The sequence below is a fragment of the Pygocentrus nattereri genome, chromosome 28, assembly GCF_015220715.1.
Source record: "Pygocentrus nattereri isolate fPygNat1 chromosome 28, fPygNat1.pri, whole genome shotgun sequence".
NCBI lineage: Eukaryota > Metazoa > Chordata > Actinopteri > Characiformes > Serrasalmidae > Pygocentrus > Pygocentrus nattereri.
The window spans coordinates 5,140,574-5,163,054 of NC_051238.1; the positions used below are offsets into that span (position 1 = coordinate 5,140,574).

The window sequence follows — 22,481 nt, forward strand, 5'->3', positions numbered from 1 at the left end:
CAAACTAGACACTAATCAAAGTAAATGACTGCTGTCAGAACAGCTTTTCACCCAGTGCTTCATTTTTTACTGAAAATCAGGATGCTGAATTGGCCTGAATGAGCAGATGTGAAACAGAACAGAACGGCCAGAGGGTCAGCTGTGCTTCAAAACTGCTGAGGAAGTGCTGACAGTCTGCTTTTTCCTGCTCTACTGGCCCCTGCCCAAGTCATCCTCCTCATCATCGTCATCATAACTGTGTTATTTCAAAATGAAATGAAGGAACATCTACACTTCTGTGCTCTACGTTCATTTAAATTTAAACAGTTGAGACCAGTGTGACCAGTGGATGCTCACGATACCAAGCTTGTTACGGTAGCAGAACCCTGTTTGGTGCTATATAGAACACTTTTATAGAAGGTTCTATATAAAACCATCTACAGCATGTTCTCCATCAATCTGAAGAACGCTTTAGGATGCAAAGAACACTTTAATCACGCAAAAGGTCTTTGGAGTTTAGATGGTTCTATGTGCGATATCAAGCTTCTTAGAGTAGCACAACCTATTTGGTGCTATATAGAACCCTTTTATAGAAGGTTCTATATAGAACCATCTACAGCACATTCTTCATCAATCGGAAGAACCCTTTTACGATGCAAAGAACCCTTTAATCAAGCAAAGGGTTCTTTGAGTGTCCATGGTTCTATATACAATGCCAACCTTGTTACAATAGCAGAACCATGTTGGCGCTAAATAGAAGCCTTTTCAAGACGTCTCTATACATCAAACTGTCTACAGCACATTCTCCCTCAAGCTGAAGAAACCTTTCATGATGCAAAGAACAATTTAATCATGCAAAGGGTTCTTTGAGCATGGGCTGGAGGTTAGGGAACCAGCCCTGTGACCGGAAGGTCGCCGGTTCGATCCTCTCGGCCCGACAGTCCATGACTGAAGTGTCCTTGAGCAAGACACCTAACCCCCAACTGCTCCCCGGGTGCCGTGGATAGGGCTGCCCACTGCTCCGGGCAAGTGTGCTCACTGACCCCTAGTGTGTGCTCACTAGAGTGCATGTATGTGGGTGTTTCACGGCACAGATGGGTTAGATGCGGAGGTCTAATTCCACAGTGTGCAAACACAGTTGGCTGATGGTCCTGAATTCAATTCATGATTCTATACAGAACCATTTTCTTTATTAAAGAACCATCATTTTTAAGTGTGTACTTCTTTCAGTGTGAACAAGAAAATCTTACATAGTGCACCGACACTGTCAGAAATAAAGGTACTATGCAGGTACATTCATTCATCAAGGTACAAACAATCCAAGTGTACCCTCAAAGGTACATCAGTGGGTTTAAGGTCCAATGGTGGACCTTACATGAGTTTTTCCCAGTGTTAAAGTTGGTATTTGTACCTTTTCATAACCAAATGTTCTAAAACAGAACAGTAGAATAAAGTCCTGGAGGCGAGGCGGGGTGAGTGGAGTCAGTACAGCTTAGAACAGATAATTTCAGTGGATTCTGGTTCAGTTATGATCCCTGACTAAAGGTACTGGGATGTACCCCTGAGGGTCCCACCACATTGACAAGAGGGGTACTGCCCCAGTGACAGTGTCATACCTTTTTCTCTGAGAGTGTAGAGCTTACCTTTTTATCGAACCCTTTATGGCACCTTTATTTTTACCCTAATAGTGCCAGGAGTGTCAGTGCTGTTTCAAGGTGCTTTTACAAGTATTTGCGCTCATTCATTAAAATTCGAATGCACAAAAAACACTTCAGATCAGTCTTTTTGGTCAAGCAGAGCAGCTGTTCTCAGCTGTGCCTCAAGACCCTTCTCATTCAGTTGACCCTTCCTACTGGCCAACCACTGTCCTCATTATCTTTAACCTAACAGTACCACCAGCAGATTGTACTTTGCGCCAAACATACCAGACACTCATAAACACGCGAGCCCAGCAGCTGCTTTCGCAGGCCTGATCCTTAAGCTACTTTCAAACCTGCTGCTCCAAATCAGCATTTTCTCACAGGCTTTTTGTCTGACTAACAAACAAGGAAAAGGGACACAGTGATCTTTTCGAAAGCCCACAGTGTGACGTTGACACTTCACTCTGAAACTGAAGAAACACAGAATTCCACCAACTCATTCTACTGACTCATATTTCTTTACAGTGGTGGTGATAGGAACCAGGGGCCACAATGTCTACAGGGCAAATACAGCCAATTTAATTATCATCCAAAATGACCAGTGAGCCTACAAATGTCTTCAGAGTTTTTGTCATTTTGATAGAAATAAAATAAATGTAAATCCAAAAAAAGCCCCACTTTTTTTTCTTTCTGTACTGTTTTATGCCTTAGAATGCACTACATGTGTCTCTCTGCACTGAATGAATTTTAAAAATATGTTTTTAGGCCAAAGTCTTATTTCAAAACTACTGTAAAACCATGTCTTAGTATGGAGTCCTGCTGGTGACATCCCATATAAATAAATGTAGGGTACAGTTCATAAGGCTACATGACACCTACATAAGCTTGTCATGACAACTGACATAAGTCTGCATAAATGTCTATTAATGCTAATTCCATCTGTCATAAAGGCTACTTTGATCAAAGTTGGCAAATGTAACATTTATAGTGAATAATGGCTGTTGGAATAAGCATTAACAAACATTTATGTAGGGTTATATCCGTTATAATGACAAGCTTATGTAGACGTCGTGTAGCCTTATGTACAGAACCCTACAGTAAAGTGTTACCTAATAATGCTTGGCCGTGCCCGTTAACATGTGGGATTGAGACCCTAATGCATAGCCGCGACTTAGTAAGGTGTGGGAATGAGATAAGTCGTGGCCACGACTTTGTAAAGCATGGGAATGAGATCCTGATGCATGGCCACAAGTGTGGGCGCCGTACCTCAGACACCAGGGATCATATTCATAACCATGTGTGTAATAATTCTGTGATGTAGCTTTAGGAGCACTGGACGCTTCAGGCATCTGGTTCCTATCACCACCACTGTGAAACAATTCTGAATTCCATGTTCCCAGTTCCAATCCCAGGACCCTACTCGTGTTTTCCTGAGCCAAACCTGGCTCACATAGGTTAATTACTCCTTGACTAATTACAAAGCCATGAATGAGTATGTCAGGAACACACACACACACACACACACACACACACACATCTTCTAAGCCGCTTCTCCTTCTGGGTCGTGGGGGGTGCTGGAGCCTATCCCAGCGGTCATTGGGTGGATACACCCTAGACAGGACAGGTCGCCACTAAATCACAGGGTAGGCAGTGAGGCTTTAAGCTTGAACGGGAAAATAGTTTTTGACAGAGAAGCTGACGAATGTGAAGCTGACATCAGCCCCATGACTTTTCAGTGTTTTACAGTTTCTCGTGGCAGATTAAAGTATCAGGGAACCAGCTGGAGTGATTATAAAAACAAATAAGTCCAAATGATCAATGTTCGTCTTAAATCTCTCTCTTTGTCATTTCATTAGCTACTAGTTAGACAAGATTGTTGTCTGCATTGCTATGGAGAACAGCAGCCTGCGCTCTAACCTTCAGGGTTAAAGGGTGAATCAGCAGTTCTACATTAACTCCAGAGTTTAAGACCATTTATTGTTAAACTGTGTTGAAGGATCAGCAGAGCTTTATTTTACTGTAAAGGAGGATTATTTTCACCTATAAATCAAATTCTGCTGTGGAGCCACAACAGGACAGCAAAAGAGCTGCATGAGGCTTGGGAGCCTCACATTGCCGACCCCCAGTGTAAACAATGAAGGTTTTAATAGGAGCACCACAATGTGTCGCTTATGAAGGAGTAAAAAAGTTCTTGAAACATTTTAAAGAAATTTGCTTCATGAATAAATGTATATATAGCTGTACGCAAAAATCGGATGCCCTTACTCGTGTGCAGATTTTCCAAGTTCAAATAAGTGAACACATCCTCAACAGAGAACACACATATTTAAGATTAAGTGACCCTTATTAGTCCCACAACGGGGAAGTTTCACCTCCGCATTTAACCCATCCGTGAAGTGAAACACCACATACACACTAGTGAGCACACACACACTAGGGGGCAGTGAGCACACTTGCCCGGAGTGGTGGGCAGCCCAATCCGCAGCGCCCGGGGAGACGTTGGGGGTTAGGTGTCTTGCTCAGGTACACCTGGCTCTGGGGATCGAACCGGTGACCTTCCAGTCACGAGGCTGGTTCCCTAACCTCCAGCCCACGACTGTAATACACCATTACTGTTTATTTGCTAAATTTAACATGTCGGGAAAAAATTAAACATAAATCCAATTTAACATAATAAAAACATAAAATGTGGTCTGTGCAAAAGTTTTATGTAGCACATTTTATGTAATATGTTATTAGGCATATTAACTCTAAGTGTGTTGCCTGTAGAAGATGTGCTAACTTATTTTCATTAGAAAATCAGTAAAACATGTCATTTAACCAGGAATGCCCAGATTTCTGCCTATGTCTGTGTACCACAACGCTGATAACACATTGTTTTGAACACCAGACTCTGAAGTAACCTTGTACTGCACAGTTTACAGTTTATCTATATTTTATAAGTCTATAAACCTATCCGCTTATAATCAAGGAGTTCATTTGTCAGATATGATGTGTTAGAACAAGGTTACACCAGGGCCTGTAGTGAGAAACGCTGACAGAGCATTAAACATGAAAAAGCATAGATTTGCCGTAATACCCATCTATCATGTCACACTTCTGTTAGAGGGTTAAGGGCGAGTAGTCACAGAACAAAGGGAAATTAAGTTTGAATGGTCAAATGTACAAAAAGGCTGTTTGACTGTTTATCAGCAACACAACTCAGGCTTGATAACTGCCTGATGAGTTGAGTCAGGTGCATTAGATCTGTGAATACACTGGGCTGTGCAGGGCACTGAGCTTCTATTAATGAAGCAGGAATGATCAACAGACACACTGACTGACCACATAAACACCAGTCCACCACAACAGTTCATACGAAGACATACACTTCATAGACTGACCAGCTGACTATACTCAGACCAGCACAGTGCAGCTACAATGCTAGCAGTGCAAGATGTGAAAGTCATAAATATGCCCCATGTGAATTATGTAATAGCGCTATGTCTCATATATCTATACATATATGTGTGTATATATATGAGTATATATATATATGTGTATATATCATATAGTACATGTATGCAGTAATATGGCTTATGTGTATACAATGTTTTTGTTCAGCAGGTCAATAGAAATTGTCCCCAATTACTTGGGCTAAAAGGCTTTTACATTAGTTTCCATTAAAAATGATTAACATTCACTTAATTTTCAGTACAATGACAATTAAACAACCTATATTTAATAATAATTTGCCTCATGTTTGTAATAATATATCCCATGTGTATTATACATGCAAGCCTCTAAAGGTAATAATAATTTTCATGAGTATTCTGTATATGTAATTATGTATATGTGATGGAAATGCCCAAATATATTCAATATACCCAAGTACCTAAGTTACTGATGTACATATTCATATATGTGACGTGTCCAAGCCTAAACACTAATCTTAACTTAAAGGTCCTTGTGCTCCACACATGTCAGACAGTCCACAGTCAAACCAGCATAGTACAGCAAACAAACACACACACACACGCAGGCTGGTGCAGTGACTGACCCAGTGTCGTGTGCTGCTCTCCGGGGATCGTGGCTGGTATCTCTGCAGGGCCACTCCTCCTCCATCACGGTCCAGCTCCAAGCAGAGGGGCAGAGGAGGCCAGGGCAGCAGTGAGGCCAACGGGTAATGAGAAATCATCCTGACCTCCTGACCTCTCCAACCATGACCTGTTCACAACAGCAGGATCTTTGGACTACTGCAACGGAGAAGATGCTGAGGGTGAGGGTGAAGGTCCAGGCTGGTCTTTCTGGAATGCTGGGCGAGAAAAGATTTTCAGCTACTGTCCAATTTGTCTGGTGTGTCTGTTGTTTTTAGAGCTCTTTTAGTTTTCCAGAGTTTTCAGGAGTTTTCCGAAGTTTTCCAGAATATCCTGTAGCTGTGGCTCAGTGTGAGCTGAGGTGAACTGGTGAACTCTAATAAACACTCTCTCTCTCTCTCCCTCTCTCTCTCTCTCTCTCTCTCTCTCTCTCTCTCTCTCTCTCTGGCATGTGAGAGAAGCTTGGACATGTGAATGATTAAAGCCTATTGTCTCTCTAACTCCGCCTTTCTGAAGAAGGAGAGGGGTGGGGCATTGAGTAAACGCAGTCTCTGCACTAATGAGAGTGAGAGAACCACAGAAATGAAAGAGGAAGGGAGAAGAGTAGGGAAAAGAAAACAGAGGGAGAGAGAGAGGGGAGGGGAAAGAGGGAGAGGAGAATAAGAGTAGGGGGTGAATAGCGGGGCATAAAAAGAGACAGGGTACAATACAAAGAGGAAATGGGAGGGAGAGAGAAACAGGAAAGGAGAAAAAGGGGTGCTGAGGGTGTTCATGTGAGGGGAGGGGAAAAGAGAGGATTAAAGTTTTAAACTAATAAGCACTGCTTTACCCAGAAGCCCCACTAGTCATCTGTGTTATTCTATTGTTTACTAGCCTTCAGACTAAAAGCTGCTTCCTCATCAGTAAACTTTTAAAGCAATAGCTTTCATATGTAAATATATATATATATATCCAAAATGAAAACTTTATAGGAAAAGGAAAAAAACATTCTTCATGAAATTTACATACAGTGTAAAGGACAACAGGCATTTTCAAATTATAACAAAAAGGACCGTCTCTCCATTCTTGCTGTTTTTCAGTTTTTTACATTGAAAACACCTGTTGCCCTTCAATCTGTGTAATTTTAATGATTAATGCACCAAAAGAAACAGCGCAAAATGACACGGAAAAGCATTGGGGTCGTCGTGTTGGTCCGTGTTGGACGTGCTGGTTGTATGTGTGATTGTGTTTGATGTGCGTGTGGAGTTGGAAGTGTTTGGATTTGTGTTCTGTGTCTATTTCGTCATGCCTGTCCTCCATTCACTCCGTGTTGGCTCTATGAACCTGGACCATTTCGACCATGACCCTGGATTTGCCCAGAATAAATCTCGCTGTTCTCAGCACGTGCGTCCGCCTCATCGCTCAACGTTACATTATGCTGTCACAGGCCTCCACAATGTGGTGCTGAAGGTGGTGTTTGTTGCGGATTTTCTCAGCATACACAATTTGTTTATGATGACCCCAGAGATAAAAGTCGACAATAAAATTTAGAAATTAAATAAAATAAAACGGTGTCCTGTGACTTTTGACTCAGTCTGTATACATATATATATATATATATATATATATATATATATATATATATATATATATATACATACATACACATAAATATGCATTATGCAGCAGGCCAACTAAATTAGCCTTGTAACTCTTCTGCAAAATACTCTGTGCTGTTCTTTATGCTGCAGGTTCTCTAGATTGCACCACTTATTTGGCTCCAATATAGAATGGCAAATCTATTGCAATCCATCAGAATAAGAATACTTTAATTTTCATTGAAATAATACTGGGAACAGGAATTTCACTGCTGTCGGAACAAAACCTCATATCTCCAAATTTGTAACTTTTACAGGAGAAATAAAAAAGTTACTTTACTTTTAATGTAAGTTAATAGAACCAGATCTTTTTCCAAGTCATTTTTGGGCTGTTTCTTTTGGTCCATTCATCATGAAATTCACATGCAATGTAAAGGGCAACAGGCATTTTCAAATTATGCCAAAAACTGAAAAACGACAAAAATGGATATGCAAGTGATTAGTTATATAACACGACAAGCCATACACAACAAAAACTGTGTTTGCACATTATGGTAAATGAAATGTGAAGCACAACTGCAGATTAACTATTAGCTATAGCATCAATCACTTAACCCTTGTGTGGTGATGTGTTTGTTACTCAGTGGTCAGATTATTATTTGCCACATTATTCGTTTTTTTTTTTTTATCAATACAGCCATAACAATCTATGCAAAAATACCAGATCCTTAAAATATCACAAGTGTCCAGTGTAGGGTTCTCCATTAGCAGCCTGTCCATGTTGTCCATCCTCACACACACACACACACACACACACACACACACACACACACACACACACACACACACACACACACATATATATACAAACACACACACACACATATACAAACACATACCCACACACACACAGTTCACAGAGTGAAGGACACAGCACCTCCACACTTTTCCTCCCGTGGGTTCAGCCCAACACCACATGTGTAATATAGATGTGTGGGGGGTGAACAGAGTGAAGACACTGAAAATGGGTTATTTTATAAGTTCTTCACAGAAAATGAGCAAAGGACAAGAATCTGAGGATGAAATAATAATAAATCACATCAGTTTTTCTTTTGGTAAACATTGAAAACGGGTCCCACAGACCTGAACACCACACAGGGGTTAATGCACTGTATTCCATAGTCAGGTAATCTAACAATGTGTTGTTTACCTTCCGTTAATGTCTGGAAGGATGCAGCTTTTGAGGTGAAACAGTCAGAGCGTTGTTCAAGCAGCAGCTGCAGAATTCATCATCATCTACAGTCAGCTGTGTTACTGGCAGTAATAGCATTCACATGCATAAAGGAATAGACTGGCAACAAATCAAATTTACACAGATTTTCCCCTCATCTAAGTGGGGTCGATCAGCCAAGACACGTCGATTATTAAAGCCTACGATTTTCGTGATTGCTGTGAAACAAAAAGTGTACTACATACAGTACTTTGTACAAATCAGAGACTACCCTTCATTTATTTTTTTGCCATCAAAATGGCAATTAAGTACAAGTTATTCATGTTTCATGAGATTTCTGACATTAGATGTAAGATCATTCTTAATTTTGGTGTAAGATAAAACTTGCATGAGTCCAAAAAGTCCAAAAGTTTCCAAACTAGAGTTCAAAAACAATAAAAGCTGAGTCCTGACAACCACCTGGAAGACCTGGTAGACACCAAAACTGCCCCCATCAGATAAACTTCTACTTTGGCTCAGTCCCATTTCCTATTTTTACCCCTACCCCTTGTTTTCAATTGTCACTTTGCCCCTTAGAACAACGGCTAGTGATTAAAATCTTCCTCTATGAAATGAGGCCCTCAAATAAAGAGCATCACTTCATTAACAGCTACTAGCGCTGCTCCGTAGGCGACCCGGCCTTTCAGCAGCATCGCAGTTAGGGAATCATCTGCCTTCAAATAGGGACAATTATTTATTATCGCCCACCCCTAACTTCAGTGATATGAAGCTGAAGTCAGATATTTGCCAGCTTCTCGCTCGAATTTTCCCGTTCCACCTTAAATGGAGCAACAGCTGCAATTTTTAAGGTGGAATGAGAAGTTTAGCTAGCTAGCTAACGAGACATTAGCACACTACTAGCACAGTTTTACGTGCTTGTTATGGAGAAAAGGGCCGTAATACATTGAAACAACATTAGAGTGAAATGATTTAGTGGTTATTGTAATTTTTTAACGGAGAAAATTTTCACATTAGTGGGTCTCTTTGGTCTCTTGTTCAGCCGTCTTGATAGTTTTTCATTTTTTATCATAACACTCTGTTGGAAGTCTCTGAAAAACCTCCGTTTGGAGGGCCATGTAGTCCTAACACTTCACCCTACCCCTCTATCTCAACAAAATCAGGACACACTACCCCTAGGCGTGAATGCACAGTTGGGCTAAGGGCTCAGTGGTAGTGGTGAAGGGTGAAGTTTTAACTGGACTGATTTAACTGGACATTAAATAAATGAAGGATGGTCTCTGACTTCTGCACAGTACTGTATATTAAAAGAATCATCTGAAGAAGGTTATAGAATCAATTTGGACTTTTCTCAAGCAGTAGTTCCAGGATTGCCAGATGGTTCCTCACTGCTGTTTCCTCCTCTGAGGGGCTTTCCTCTGGTGTGTGTGCTGTGTGTGTGTTTATGCTGGGTGCAGGAGCTTGAAGAAACAACAGAAAGAGGAAAGACTGATGAGAGTACCTTCCTATAAATGGTATATTGTACTCTACTGCTTTTCTTAAAACTCTTTTCAATGACAGCTACGTTTCATGCATAAGGCCTACAGAACAAAAGCCTGAGACCACCTTTCGTTTACTTAATATCTCAGCTTGAATAAAAGAAGCCGAGAAAAGGAGGAGTTGCAGGCACTCAAACGCTATGTGAACAGCAGATTGTGAGGGTCTGATGGACTTAACCCTCTACTGCACGCATTACGGGAGCAATTAAAAAAATATTCAATTTACTTTTCATGCATAAAATTGATCTGATTATTGAATTCGAAAACACGTTTAAACAATTATGTGCGCAGGGGTCTTTTTGGTGTATGTTATGTGACAATGGGATGAAATGACATTGATCCATGTTCCCTGAAGTGGTGAAGCCTTGCTTGGGACTGGCTAAATCCATTACACTGATGCACATTGTTGCTCCTAGGCAACATCCATCCATCCATCCATTTTCTAAGCCGCTTCTCCGTCAGGGTCGCAGGGGGGAGCTGGAGCCTATCCCAGCAGTCTTCGGGCGGAAGGCAGGATACACCCTGGACAGGTCGCCAGTCCATCGCAGGGCAGACACACAGACACAGACAGTCACTCACACACTCACACCTAGGGACAATTTAGCACACCCAATTGGCCTGACTGCATGTCTTTGGACTGTGGGAGGAAACCGGAGAACCCGGAGGAAACCCACGCAGACACGGGGAGAACATGCAAACTCCACACAGAGAGGACCCCGGTCACCCAGCTGGGGAATCGAACCCAGGCCCTCCTTGCTGTGAGGCGACAGCGCTACCCACCACGCCACCGTGCCGCCCCTAGGCAACATATTTCTACAAATTTGCAGTAACAGCAGTTCTGTGTCTGATCCACTTGTACCAGCACAACACACACTAACACACCACCATCATGTCAGTGTTACTGCAGCGCTGAGAATGATCTACCACCCAAACAGTACCTGCTCTGTGAGGGTCCATGGGGGTCCTGACCACTGAAGAACAGGGTAACAGAGTATCAGAGAAACAGATGGACTACAGTCTGTAACTGTAGAACTACAGAGTGCAGCTATACAGTAAGTGGAGCTGATAAAGTGGACAGTGAGGGTAGAAACAAGGAGGTGGTCATGATGTTCTGCCTGATTGGTGTCTATATAATGTTATTGTAAAGCGAGGAAAATGTTTGTTGCCCTGAGGCAACATCGTGCAATGGAGGGTTAAATCAATCACACAGTTCAGAACTGATCCTCAGTCCACGGTTGGTCTTTTAGTGCATGTGTGATAGTGAATGGCCTGGAGCAGAAGGATATGATCAGATCATTGGTTACTGAATAGAGGACAGCAGACGAGCTAGACTGTGAGAATAAGTTTGTCCTGGTTAGTTCAGTCTTTTTCCTGTAGATGTTGTAATATTTCTGGACTTGCTGCTGATCTACCTGCTCTTCCAGACTTTTCTGCAACAATCGGAAGCGACTCTGTCATCTACGGTTTCTGATTAACTATGGCTTCTGGACATGGACGCTTGAGCACTACACAGAAGAATAACTAAATATAACACCACTTTGTCAGTATTCAGTCTGTCACTCTTTACTTCTATTCCAGCTTCCATTCTTTTCAGGAGACTCACTTGCAGTTCCTCAAAGAACTTGCAGACGTGCCTCCAAAGCTCAGTCTTAGAAGCTGGTTGAAGTGATCAAACCCATTCAGTGGTGTTGAGGTCTGGACTCTGGGGTGGTCAGTCCATCGTCCAGCTTCTTTGTTTGATGTGTCCGTCTCCTTTTCTCAGCGAGGTTCTTCTTGATCAGCTACACGTCCTTTCAGACCCACAGCGCTGAGTGGTCTTCTCACAGTGGAAGGATGGACAGAAACACCTGTGGATGTTTTCAGATCTGAAGCAGCTTGATCTTCTCCTCTCTCTCAGAGATGAAAGCTTTAAGTGCTGTTTATCTGATGGGGGCAGTTTTGGTGTCTACCAGCTCTTCCAGGTGGTTGTTAGGAGGCCAATTTTCTCTGTAGCCTTTAATCAGTTTTTCAACTCTTTGAACTCTGGAAACTTCAGGGTAAAAGGGGGTAAGAAAGTATCAGAGAAACAGATGGACTATAGTCTGTAACTGTAGAACTACAAAGTGCAGCTATACAGTAAGTGGAGCTGATGTTATGCCTGATTCGTGTCTATATGTAGTTATATACTTCAAATACTTCAGTAAAAACAACTTAAGTAACTCACAAATCAACCCATAGAGACAAAAAGATGAAGCGTCTAATACTGCAGACTCCTGCCTCCGACAGCACAGCAGCCCAAAAGTGCTGAGATTGGCATCTCTAAGGACAACACATGCTGGTTATGTGACTTGCTCATAAGCTCTTCTTTGGTGTTTAATATGACCAAAGGTCACCCAGCCTGCCAGGCCTAACAAGAGGTATTGAATGTAGAGTGTAATGTAGAATATATATCACAACATTGGTTGTGAATTAGAATGGCCTTCTAGTCATAAAATCATATTCAAAAGAACAATTAAAACAGCCTCACATGATCATGTAATAGCAAACTATTCAGCATTGGCCTGAACTGCATGTTAAAACTTAAAAAAATGCCAGGATATTAACAGCACTGAGTTCTCTCCTGCCGCTGTGTGGACATTAGAGGAATAACATCCAAATGCAGCAAGCTGTTGCATAATGCCTCTCTAGCCAAAGTTATTTAAGTGGTGGTCCATTCTCAGTACATCTTCACCACCCTCAAACACCCAGGTAAGAGCAGCTCTGTGGTCAGAAACTGACCTCTGATGAAGGGCTGAAGGACAACCAACACAAACTCTATATCAACAGATGGGCTACAGTCTGTAGCAGTACACCAGCAAGGAGGAGCTACAAATGGGTTTTCTTATAAAGTACATTAGAGGACTATCCTTGTCACAGACCATCATGGTGAACTGGACATGAGCAAAAGTCAGTATTATATTCTACTATATTATATTCTGAGATATTAAGGCAGACATGGTCCATTCTGGTGAAATAGCAAACCAGTTCAAACTGCGGTCCAACAGTGAAAAAACACAGAAAAAACAAAAACATGAAAGAACAATTCAGTGTACATAGCTTAGACATTTACACTGATTATGTTATGATCTATTCAAATCCAAAGCATTAATGGAGATAGTAATAAGCTAAATATATACTAAATTGTTATTTATAGGACCCAGTAGGAGAAGCGGCTTAGAAGGTGTGTGTGTGTGTGTGTGTGTGTGTGTGTGTGTGTGTGTGTGTGTGTGTGTGTGTGTGTATTTATAGGGAACTCTCTATTAGTGGGTGTCTGTCCCAAACAAACTGAAGTAAAGAAGATACGTTTACCATAAGTTTAATTTTTAAACAAAAACTTTACTCAAAAAATGCTGTTTCACGTTTTCATGTCAATACTGAGTTTTGAGTTTTACACAGTTTTTGTCTGTAGGCGGAGCCTTATTTTAACCACTCCCCTGCATTTTAGAGCAGGAAGTGAGGCTTAAATCCGATTTTTTGCTCAGATCCGATCTCTCTGACTCGATGGTTCACACTCGTTTAGGTAAGAGACTCAAATCGGTCATTAATGTGATGAACCGGCTCCTGAAATGACCCTCATGAGCTCCTCCTGCTAAGTAACGTCACGTGACTGAATCACTGCATCATCAGCACAAACTAACGAGCAGAACGAGCTTCGCTGAGAAGATCATTAACTCTGATCAGCTCTCAGCTTCATTATTAGAGCCAGACGGAGGAGAAAAAGGTGAGATGAGCTGCTTTTAGAGGCTTTGTTGCCATGGTAACGCTGAGTGGCGGCGCATGCGCAGTGGGGGGAAAAAAGCACGAATCGGATACTTATCCGATCTAGGACCACATATGAAAGCAGCTGAGGTCGGATTTAAAAAGATCAGATTTGTGTCCACACAGCCCTGAAAACACCAGATCTGAGTCACATTAGGACAAAAAATCGGATTTGTGCCACTTTAGCCTGGTAATGTGAACACAGCCTTAGGTTACATTGCAACATCCAAAGTTGTCATTTCAATGAATCAAACATCTGATCACCCAACCGATTCTCTATTAACAAAGGGCCACCTGACTAATGAAAAAAACACCAAGAAATATTAATGAGCGCAACAAATCTTCGAGTTGGTGAGGATTCAAACAGAATGTTTTCTTGCACTGTAGGCCAGAGAATCTTTATTGTACAATCTGGCACGCAGGACACATGAACATTTGTACAGTCTGCCATAGAGATGATGGCCAAAGTTTTATTGGCATCATCTCCTACACTGTGATATGCAGTAAACCTATAAGGTTGCTGTTATCGCACAAAGAGAAGCCCAGTCAGACCAGTCATTCACAGGCCACACTGCACAGCTGACACAGTGATTAGAGGCAGGTACAATCCAGGTCCATTTCCTCAATCAAAGGTACCTAAGTCAAATATTTAAGCAAAATAAACAGCGCTGTGTAAAAGTTTGAGCACCCCGGGTCAAACAGCATGTTCTGTTGATATAAGTTCCACACTTTTATGACTGTAAGTATATGTTTTTGCTTCATTCTGGTGCTCTGTTTGTTCAGCTCCCACCTCAGAGCTTTAGCATTTTGTTCTAGACCCAACCTCGGGATCTCAAAAAGAATCCTAAAAAGAGAAAAGCAGATAAACTGATGCTGATGTGGCTTTTATTTCTAATTTCTAATAGTTGAAATAACAATACTACTCTATATGGACAAAAGTTTTGGGACACCACTCCTAATTATTGAGTTCAGGTGTTTCAGCCACACGCCTCGCTAACAGGTGGATAAAATTAAGCCCATAGCATTGCAGCCTGGATAGACAAACACTGGCAGTAGACACTGAGTTCAGTGACTTTAAGCACAGCACTGTCATAGAATACCACCTCTGCCACATGTCAGTCTGTGAAATTCCTGTTCTGTTAGATCTGCCCCTGCTAGATCTGCCCCTGCTAGATCTGCTCCTGTCAAGTGCTATTACTCTGAAATGGAAGCCCCTAGGAGCAACAACAGCTCAGCCATGAGCCAGTAGGCCATGCAAATTCACAGAGTGGGGCAGCGAGTGCTGAAGCGCACAGTGCCTGTCCTCTGTTCAATCACTCACTAAAGAGTTCCAAATCGCCTCTGGAAGCAACATCAGCATGGCTGAGCAGCTTCACACAAACCTAAGATTAAAATGCATAATGCCAAGTGTTGGCTGCCACTGGACTCTGGAGCAGTGGAAACCTATTCTGTGGAGTGATGAATCAGGCTTCTCTATCTGGCAGTCTGATGGACGAGTTTGGGTTAACTGCCTGACTGCACTGTGCCAGCTGCAAGGTTTGGTGGAGGAGGGATGATGCTATGGGGTTGTTTTTCAGTATTTGCCCTAGAACCCTTAGTTCCAGTGAAGGGAAACCTTATTGCTTCAGCAGACCAAGACATGTTGGACAACTGTGCGCTTCCAACTTTGTGGGAACAGTTTGGGAAAGAACCTTTTCTGTTCCAGCATGACTGAGCCCCAGTGCACAAAGCAGTGGTCATAAAGGCTTGACTGGGTGAGTTTGGTGTGGAAGAACTTGATTGGCCCTGACCTCAACCCCATCCAACACCATTCAGATGATCTAGAACAGAGATTGTGAGCCAGACCCTCTCATCCAACATTAGTGTCTGACCTCATAAATGCTCTTCCGGATGAATGGACAAAAATTCCCACAGACGCTCTCCAAAATCCGGTAGAAAGCTTCCCAGAAGAGTGGAAGCTGTTATAGATGCAAAGGGGGACCAACTCCATATTAATGCCTATGGATTTAGAATGGGAGTTATAAAAGCTTCGGTAGGAGTAATGAATAGGTGTCCCTATACTTTTGTCCATATAGTATGTTGAGTTAAAGCTACTCTACTCGACCTCTGATAATAGATAGACAGTAATAATGATGTAGTGTAGTGTATGTAGGCTTTCTGTGTAGGGAGAATAGTAGGCGTGATGTGATCTCTGTATTAGGAGTACATTTGTATGAGTCACTGAATCACACCTGCTGTCTCTGATGTCTGACTCCACGCTCTGTCTTTTAGAGGTGTTATTTCAGCAGCAGCCGTCACGATGCTGTTCTCATCCCATCTCAGCCACAGTGAAGAGTGGATGCTCTGCATTCTCACTGCCAACGAATCCACCCAGAAATCCGCAGACAGCACTAAAAGCAGGTTTTTCTTGCCAGCTAAGGCAGGAACTAGTGCATGGACTACTCTAGCCAGAGAGGAAATTTAGAATTAATCTCTAATTATTACTATTAAAACTGCTGATAATGCAATTCTAGTTACAGCTAGAACTCACTACTCATTAGCCAGATGATGTATGGCATGTACTGATAAGGTAGCTGTACTCAGTAAAGTTGCACTAATTCTATAAAAACAGTGTAGACTCTGATCCATTTGTTCAATTTCTGCTCTAACATAAAAGTTCATCACTCCTAAAATTACATCATATTTATTTCAGCAGGGAAGATATTGAATGGTTTGCCCCATTTGAAGATCACTGCTCTGAAAGCAAATTGGTTTGTGTGTGTTTGGTGCCCCCTGCAGGATGAGGGGACAACAGAGGCCACTGGCTGTACTGAATGCGCTCTGCATCCGTACAGGCCAAGACGCTCCACCCTGGCCCTGAGTTGCTCAAGACCTTTGAATTGGTCGATTTATTGTGGATAAAACACTAAATTAATAACATTTAAATTCCAACCCTGATACATTTTGCCCTGAATGTCACCATGTGATTTAAATTAAGAGCTCGTCATGTGTTCAAAATAGGAATATTAGTATACACCGATCAGGCGTAACATCTGGACCACCTCCTTGTTTCTACCCTCATTGTCCACTTTATCAGCTCCACTTACTGTATAGCTGCACTTTGTAGTTCTACAGTTACAGACTGTAGTCCATCTGTTTCTCTGCATACTTTGTCTTTGGAGGCGTGCCCAATTGTGAAACCTGGGTCTAGGGCTAACAAAGTGTTCTGCTCTCCGAGATCTGCATCAGAACGTCTAACACAAGGTCAGCAACCCAAATGTTTAGGAGCTATTTTGTCCTTTTACCAAAGAATGTCTATGTTACCATCTTGGCTGTAAATATGTCTCAATATGTGCTGATGTGCTAGTACATACTAAAAAATATTACATGAACAAAAATACAAACTTACGAACTTACTTTGCTCTGCTTTAAGCTTTAGCTCAGCTATAGCTGCTTTTCTCGCATCTCCAGCAGGAAACTTTCCCTCAAAAGTAGAGCAGTTTCTTGTAAAATGCCTCGAAACGTTTGGCTTTTACGAGGCTGAAGTCGCTTTTCATTCGCCAGCTTCTCGTTTGAATCCACCTTAAATGGATTAAATGGTGCCTGAGGGGCAAGAATGTAACTACTGGTGGAAAGTGACAACTAGAACGAGAAGCTGGTGAATGAGAAACCGACTTCAGCTTCGTGACTTTTTAGTGTTTGTCAGTTTCTCGTTGCAGATTAAACACATCAGGAAACCAGCTGGAGTGATTATAAATGCCGACAAGTCCATTCGTTTTCAAATTATAGATGTTCAACTTAAATCTTTTACTTTGCCGTTTCATTAGACACTAGCTGGGCGAGATTATTGTCTGCGTTGCTATAGTAACCAGCAGTCTGCGCGAAAACCTTCAGGACTGAACGGTGAATTAGCAGCTCTACATTAACTCCAGTGTTTAAGACCATTTACTGTTAAACTGTGTTGAGGGATCAGCAGAGCTTTATTTCACTGTAAAGGAGGATTATTTTATTATTACCTACTAATTTAATTCAGCTTTGGAGCCACAACAGGGCAGTAAAAGAGCCGCATGATGCCGACCCCTGTTCTAGCTGAATGAATGTAAGTGGTGAGGTTGCTTTTAGTGTTTATGTTCTATCTATAACATCTTTCTGACACTGTGTAACATACAGTTATCTTTAATCTGCAGTCCATACATGTAGCCTGCCTTTGGCCAGTTTATGTGCAAAAGCCCTGTCCACAATATGCACCCAAGGCAATCAGGCTGGAGATGCCCTCCTCCCCTCTCGCCCACTTCAGAATCCGCCTCATACACCATTGCTCTGTTACAGCAGAGTGATGTAAACTCATCTCAGGAAAACAAGCAGCAGGGAGGTGACTAAGCAGAGATAAATCAGGACTAACAATCCAGCCCATTTTAGCTATACTCACCGGACACTCTTGGGACAGTGTGGCTAGACGAGGTTAAATAGGGCAGCAATGATGACTCTGGTCAGAGATTAAAAATATCTCCGTCTCAGTTTCATTTGATTTTCCCTGTTTTAACAAATGAAAGGGGAATTCCCTAATTTAATAGGTCATTCAGAGTGCTTTGGTGTGAAGCGCTCTGTTCTAGACAAACTTACCCACTCAGAATTGTTCACAGTGGTGGTGATAGGAACCAAACACCTGAAGAGGTTAAAGGCTACCAAGTATTAAATAATTACAACTGCACCTCTCAATGCCTGACACCGAGTGTTGAATAAAGTTTTGGCCTAAGCAAAGTATTTTAAGCACAGTCATGGTGAAGAGGTACACGCAGGCCATTGTGAGGCAAATTAGTAAGAAAGGAGAAATGAGGAGAAAACCATCATCAACACTGCATATAAAACAGAGTGGTGGTTTTCGATAGCAAGTACAATGCCTGCCTTTTTAACCCCTGGTTCCTATCACCACCACCGTAGAGAAATCAGAGTCTGTACGTTTCTCTATAATGAACTGTTTCACGTCAAACTACACACAGTGAGAAATTGCTGACTCATACAATCTGTGAGCTGGCAGGCTTCTTCTGAATGGGGAAAGTCCACTGATGTGTAATTTAGTCTGTGATTAGACTGTGATAAGCCATGATTGAATAATTGAGAAGCAGAAACGATGAGTTTATTTTAAGATTTGTTCCCAGTTCGTCACATTGTGATAGACTCAAAATAACACAGCAGTCTATGGGCCTTCATGTATAGCTACGTAGGTCCTATACATGAAACTGAAGACTCTCTTTGGGCAACTTTAACATGCCGATAGACACTTGCCAGAAAAGAGAGAGAGAGAGAGAGAGAGAGAGAGAGAGAGAGAGAGAGAGAGAGAAAGATGATGAGTCTGCAGAAGATGATGAATATTGCAGACGGTGGGAATACTTGACTCAAACCCATCTATCACATACACTGAATCCTCTCTCCTGTTCTAGCCCGTTTAAAATCAATACTCCTTTTAAAGCCACTGGTTTATACTGCATCATGCAGAATGAATACATAACCACAGACATGAATTCCGCCAGGTATATAAGCCATATACCATGTATGTACTGTATATGTCAACGGGCTTATGAATGGCAGCTAATTAATGAGTGAGAATAAACAATCCAGTCTGCTTACCTGAGCACTGAAGCTGTGTTCATCCATCAGCCCAAACACTGCTCTATGCTGAGAACAGGAGAGTGGGAAGGAGGAAGAGAAAGGGAAAGTGTGTGAGAGAGAGAGAGACATACACAGAGAGGGAGATGAGGTATGCTCCCTTCAGTCTGTTTGTAGTCTTCCACCATGCCCTCCCTCCTCATCCCGTAAAGTGTATGTGTTTTCCTCGTTCCCGGCATCGGCACTCAGCCACTCAATACCGATTAGTGCTCTCTGGAGGTTTCTCCTCTTTTTTTCCACCTCATAGTCTCCTGATCCTAGTTTTCCTCAAGTATATTGCAGTAAGTGCCTATTCCCAGGAAGGGTAAACAGTAGCCGAACGCTGGGAATGTCTGTGGAGTGTGCTGGCTGACTGTGATTTTTCACAATTTACTGCCTGTTCCAATCCCAATGAGTCTGCAGTACAGTACCAAAACACACCAGCAGGTGACAGTAAGACACAATTATTTCACGATCTAAAGTAAGGGAAAAAACAAACACCAACCACAGATATACCTACATGTATATCTATGCACCCATCCTAAAGGCCTGGGACCATATTACAGAAAATTTGGAGAGAAACCTGAGATCTGCTTTGTTGTCATGGCAACTTCAGACTGAATTTAGGACGGAAGCCATTACAGAACAAAGGTTCTTAAGTCTACAGTCTTATTTCCAGATAAGAAAACAGCATTACAGAAAGAGCCTAAGTTGCCTAAATATCTTAAATATTTTCTTAAATTTAAGATAAACCCCAGAGCGTCTTAACTTCTGTTTTAATCGTCTGTTTATATTGTTTTGTACAGTGACAGGCAGCACAGCTCACTATAACCAGCATAATGATGCTACATTTATCTACACTGAAAACGGTGCCTTGACTTTTGAGGTTTTTTAAACTCATAGGCTGCAGACTCGATCTCCACTGTCCCCTCTTATTACTTTTGTGTGTTGCTGTTGATGAAAACTCATCAGATACAATATTACAGTGATGGTGGTGCATAATGTGGAGACAGAGCCGACCGTGTGTCTGTTTATTAGGAGGAATAACATTAGCGCGCTCCGCTAAAGACTTTGGGAAATGGAGACTGAAACTGTGGAGACGGCGACTCTGATAAACAGCGCAAAGCACCATCACAATATTGTCAACTTCCAGTTTATTGCGTTATAGGTTTATTTGACTTTCTTTACCTCAGTAACGGTGGCTAACGTTAGCTGTCTGGCTAAATAACTGATTACGTGTCTATGTCTGTGTGTGTAAGGTTGGTTGCTAGGTAACAGACACGACAGTTGATCATCGACTTCAACCAAGTACGTTAAGATTTCCTACCTTGAGATAAGAAAAGATGCTGTAAGATGAGATAAAATTCTTAAATTAAGATAAGATTTGCTTCTGTAATATGAATTTGTGAAAAATCTTATCTTGACCCATCAGATCTTACGTTAAGACAAAAAGTTTCTGTAAAACGGCCCCTGTCCCTACAGACCACTTCAGTCGTGTCGTCACTGACGTAGTGGTGGTGTGTTAGTATATGTTGCGCTGGTCTGAGTGGATCAGACACAGCAGTGCTGCTGGAGTTTTTAAACACTGTGTCCACTCACTGTCCACTCTATTAGACACTCCTACCTTTTCGGTCCACCTTGTAGATGTAAAGTCAGAGACAGTAGCTCATCTGCTGCTGCACAGTTTGTGTTGGTCATCCTCTAGTCCTTCATCAGTGGTCACAGGACGCTGCCCACAGGACTCTGTGGGCTGGATATTTTTGGTTGGTGGACTATTCTCAGTCCAGCAGCGACACTGAGGTGTTTAAAAACTCTGATCCTCTCAGACCAGCACAACACACACTAACACACCACCACCATGTCAGTGTCACTGCAGTGCTGAGAATGATCCCCCACCCAAACAGTACCTGCTCTGTGAGGGTCCATGGGGGTCCTGACCACTGAAGAACAGGGTAACAAAGTATCAGAGAAACAGATGGACTACAGTCTGTAACTGTAGAACTACAGAGTGCAGCTATACAGTAAGTGGAGCTGATAAGATGGACAATGAGCGCAGAAACAAGGAGGTGGTCTTAATGTTATGCCTGACCAGTGTATATATAAATTATTTTTTTGACTGGTTATGCAGTGATTAGTGTAGTATAGTGAGCAGCACTGCTAACGACTGTACACTGTACACTGTACACCCTACACTAGTGGAAATTGGCACTAAGATTTATTTTGTTGTGTAAACTCACATTTTTTTAGAGTGAAGCGATGCTCACAAAAAGCCTCTATGTGCAGCGTTTTGTGAGCACAGCTCTGTCATGGATTCGGCTGTAGCCTTTTACCCAAAATTCCTTGAAATGCAGGCCAGGACCAATTAGAAAGAAGCAGTTTGTTTATAGCTGTATGAGTGATATGGTGGGAAAGAAGACTTTCAGATGAGCTCAAATTTCTTCATTAACTTAACCCCTGTGTGGTGTTCAGGTCTGTGGGACAGAGTCTTTACCAAAGAGTCTTTCAGTCTTTACCAAAAGAAAATGATGTGATTTATTATTCCAGATTGACATTACATATACAGATTCCTTTGCCTTTGCTCATTTTTCTGTGAAGAACATATAAAATAACCCATTTTCAGTGTCTTCACTCTGTTCACCCCCCCATCTATATTACACATGTGGTGTTGGGCTGAACCCACGGGAGTAAACGTGTGGAGGTGCTGTGTCCTTCACTCTGTTCTCCTCCTACATGGCCTGTTGTTAGTGTGTGTGTGTGTGTGTGTATTTGTATATGTGTGTGTGTGTGGATGAGGGTGGAAAACATGGACAGGCTGCTGACTGGCTACAGCTGCTAAAGTAGAACCCTACACTGGCCACTTGTGATATTTTAAACATGTGGTATTTTTACATAAATTGTTGCGGCTGTATTGATTGGGTCCAGCAGACCACTGAGTAACAAACACATCAACACCACACAAGAGTCAATTTGTCATTGAGCTTCATTATATCTATACTGAGCCACTGTAGATAAGCAAACCATCATTAAAAAAAAAAGACAAG

The 22,481-nt window shown here is 41.9% G+C and overlaps 1 protein-coding gene across 2 annotated transcripts in view; it reads right to left on the reverse strand.

Annotated features, from left to right (window-relative positions):
• rgl1 (ral guanine nucleotide dissociation stimulator-like 1) overlaps positions 1–19,764 on the reverse strand; it is an 83,660-nt gene extending 63,896 nt beyond the window's left edge. Inside the window, exon 1 of one of the 2 annotated variants that reach the window (XM_037535836.1) lies at positions 19,423–19,764. In XM_037535836.1, the coding sequence (XP_037391733.1) occupies positions 19,423–19,533 (111 nt within the window). In that variant the 5' untranslated portion in view covers positions 19,534–19,764. Of the gene's footprint in view, positions 1–5,658; positions 6,123–19,422 lie in introns of those variants that run through there. The other variant, XM_017717783.2, reaches the window with a different exon arrangement.
• Between the last annotated feature and the right edge of the window lie 2,717 nt (positions 19,765–22,481).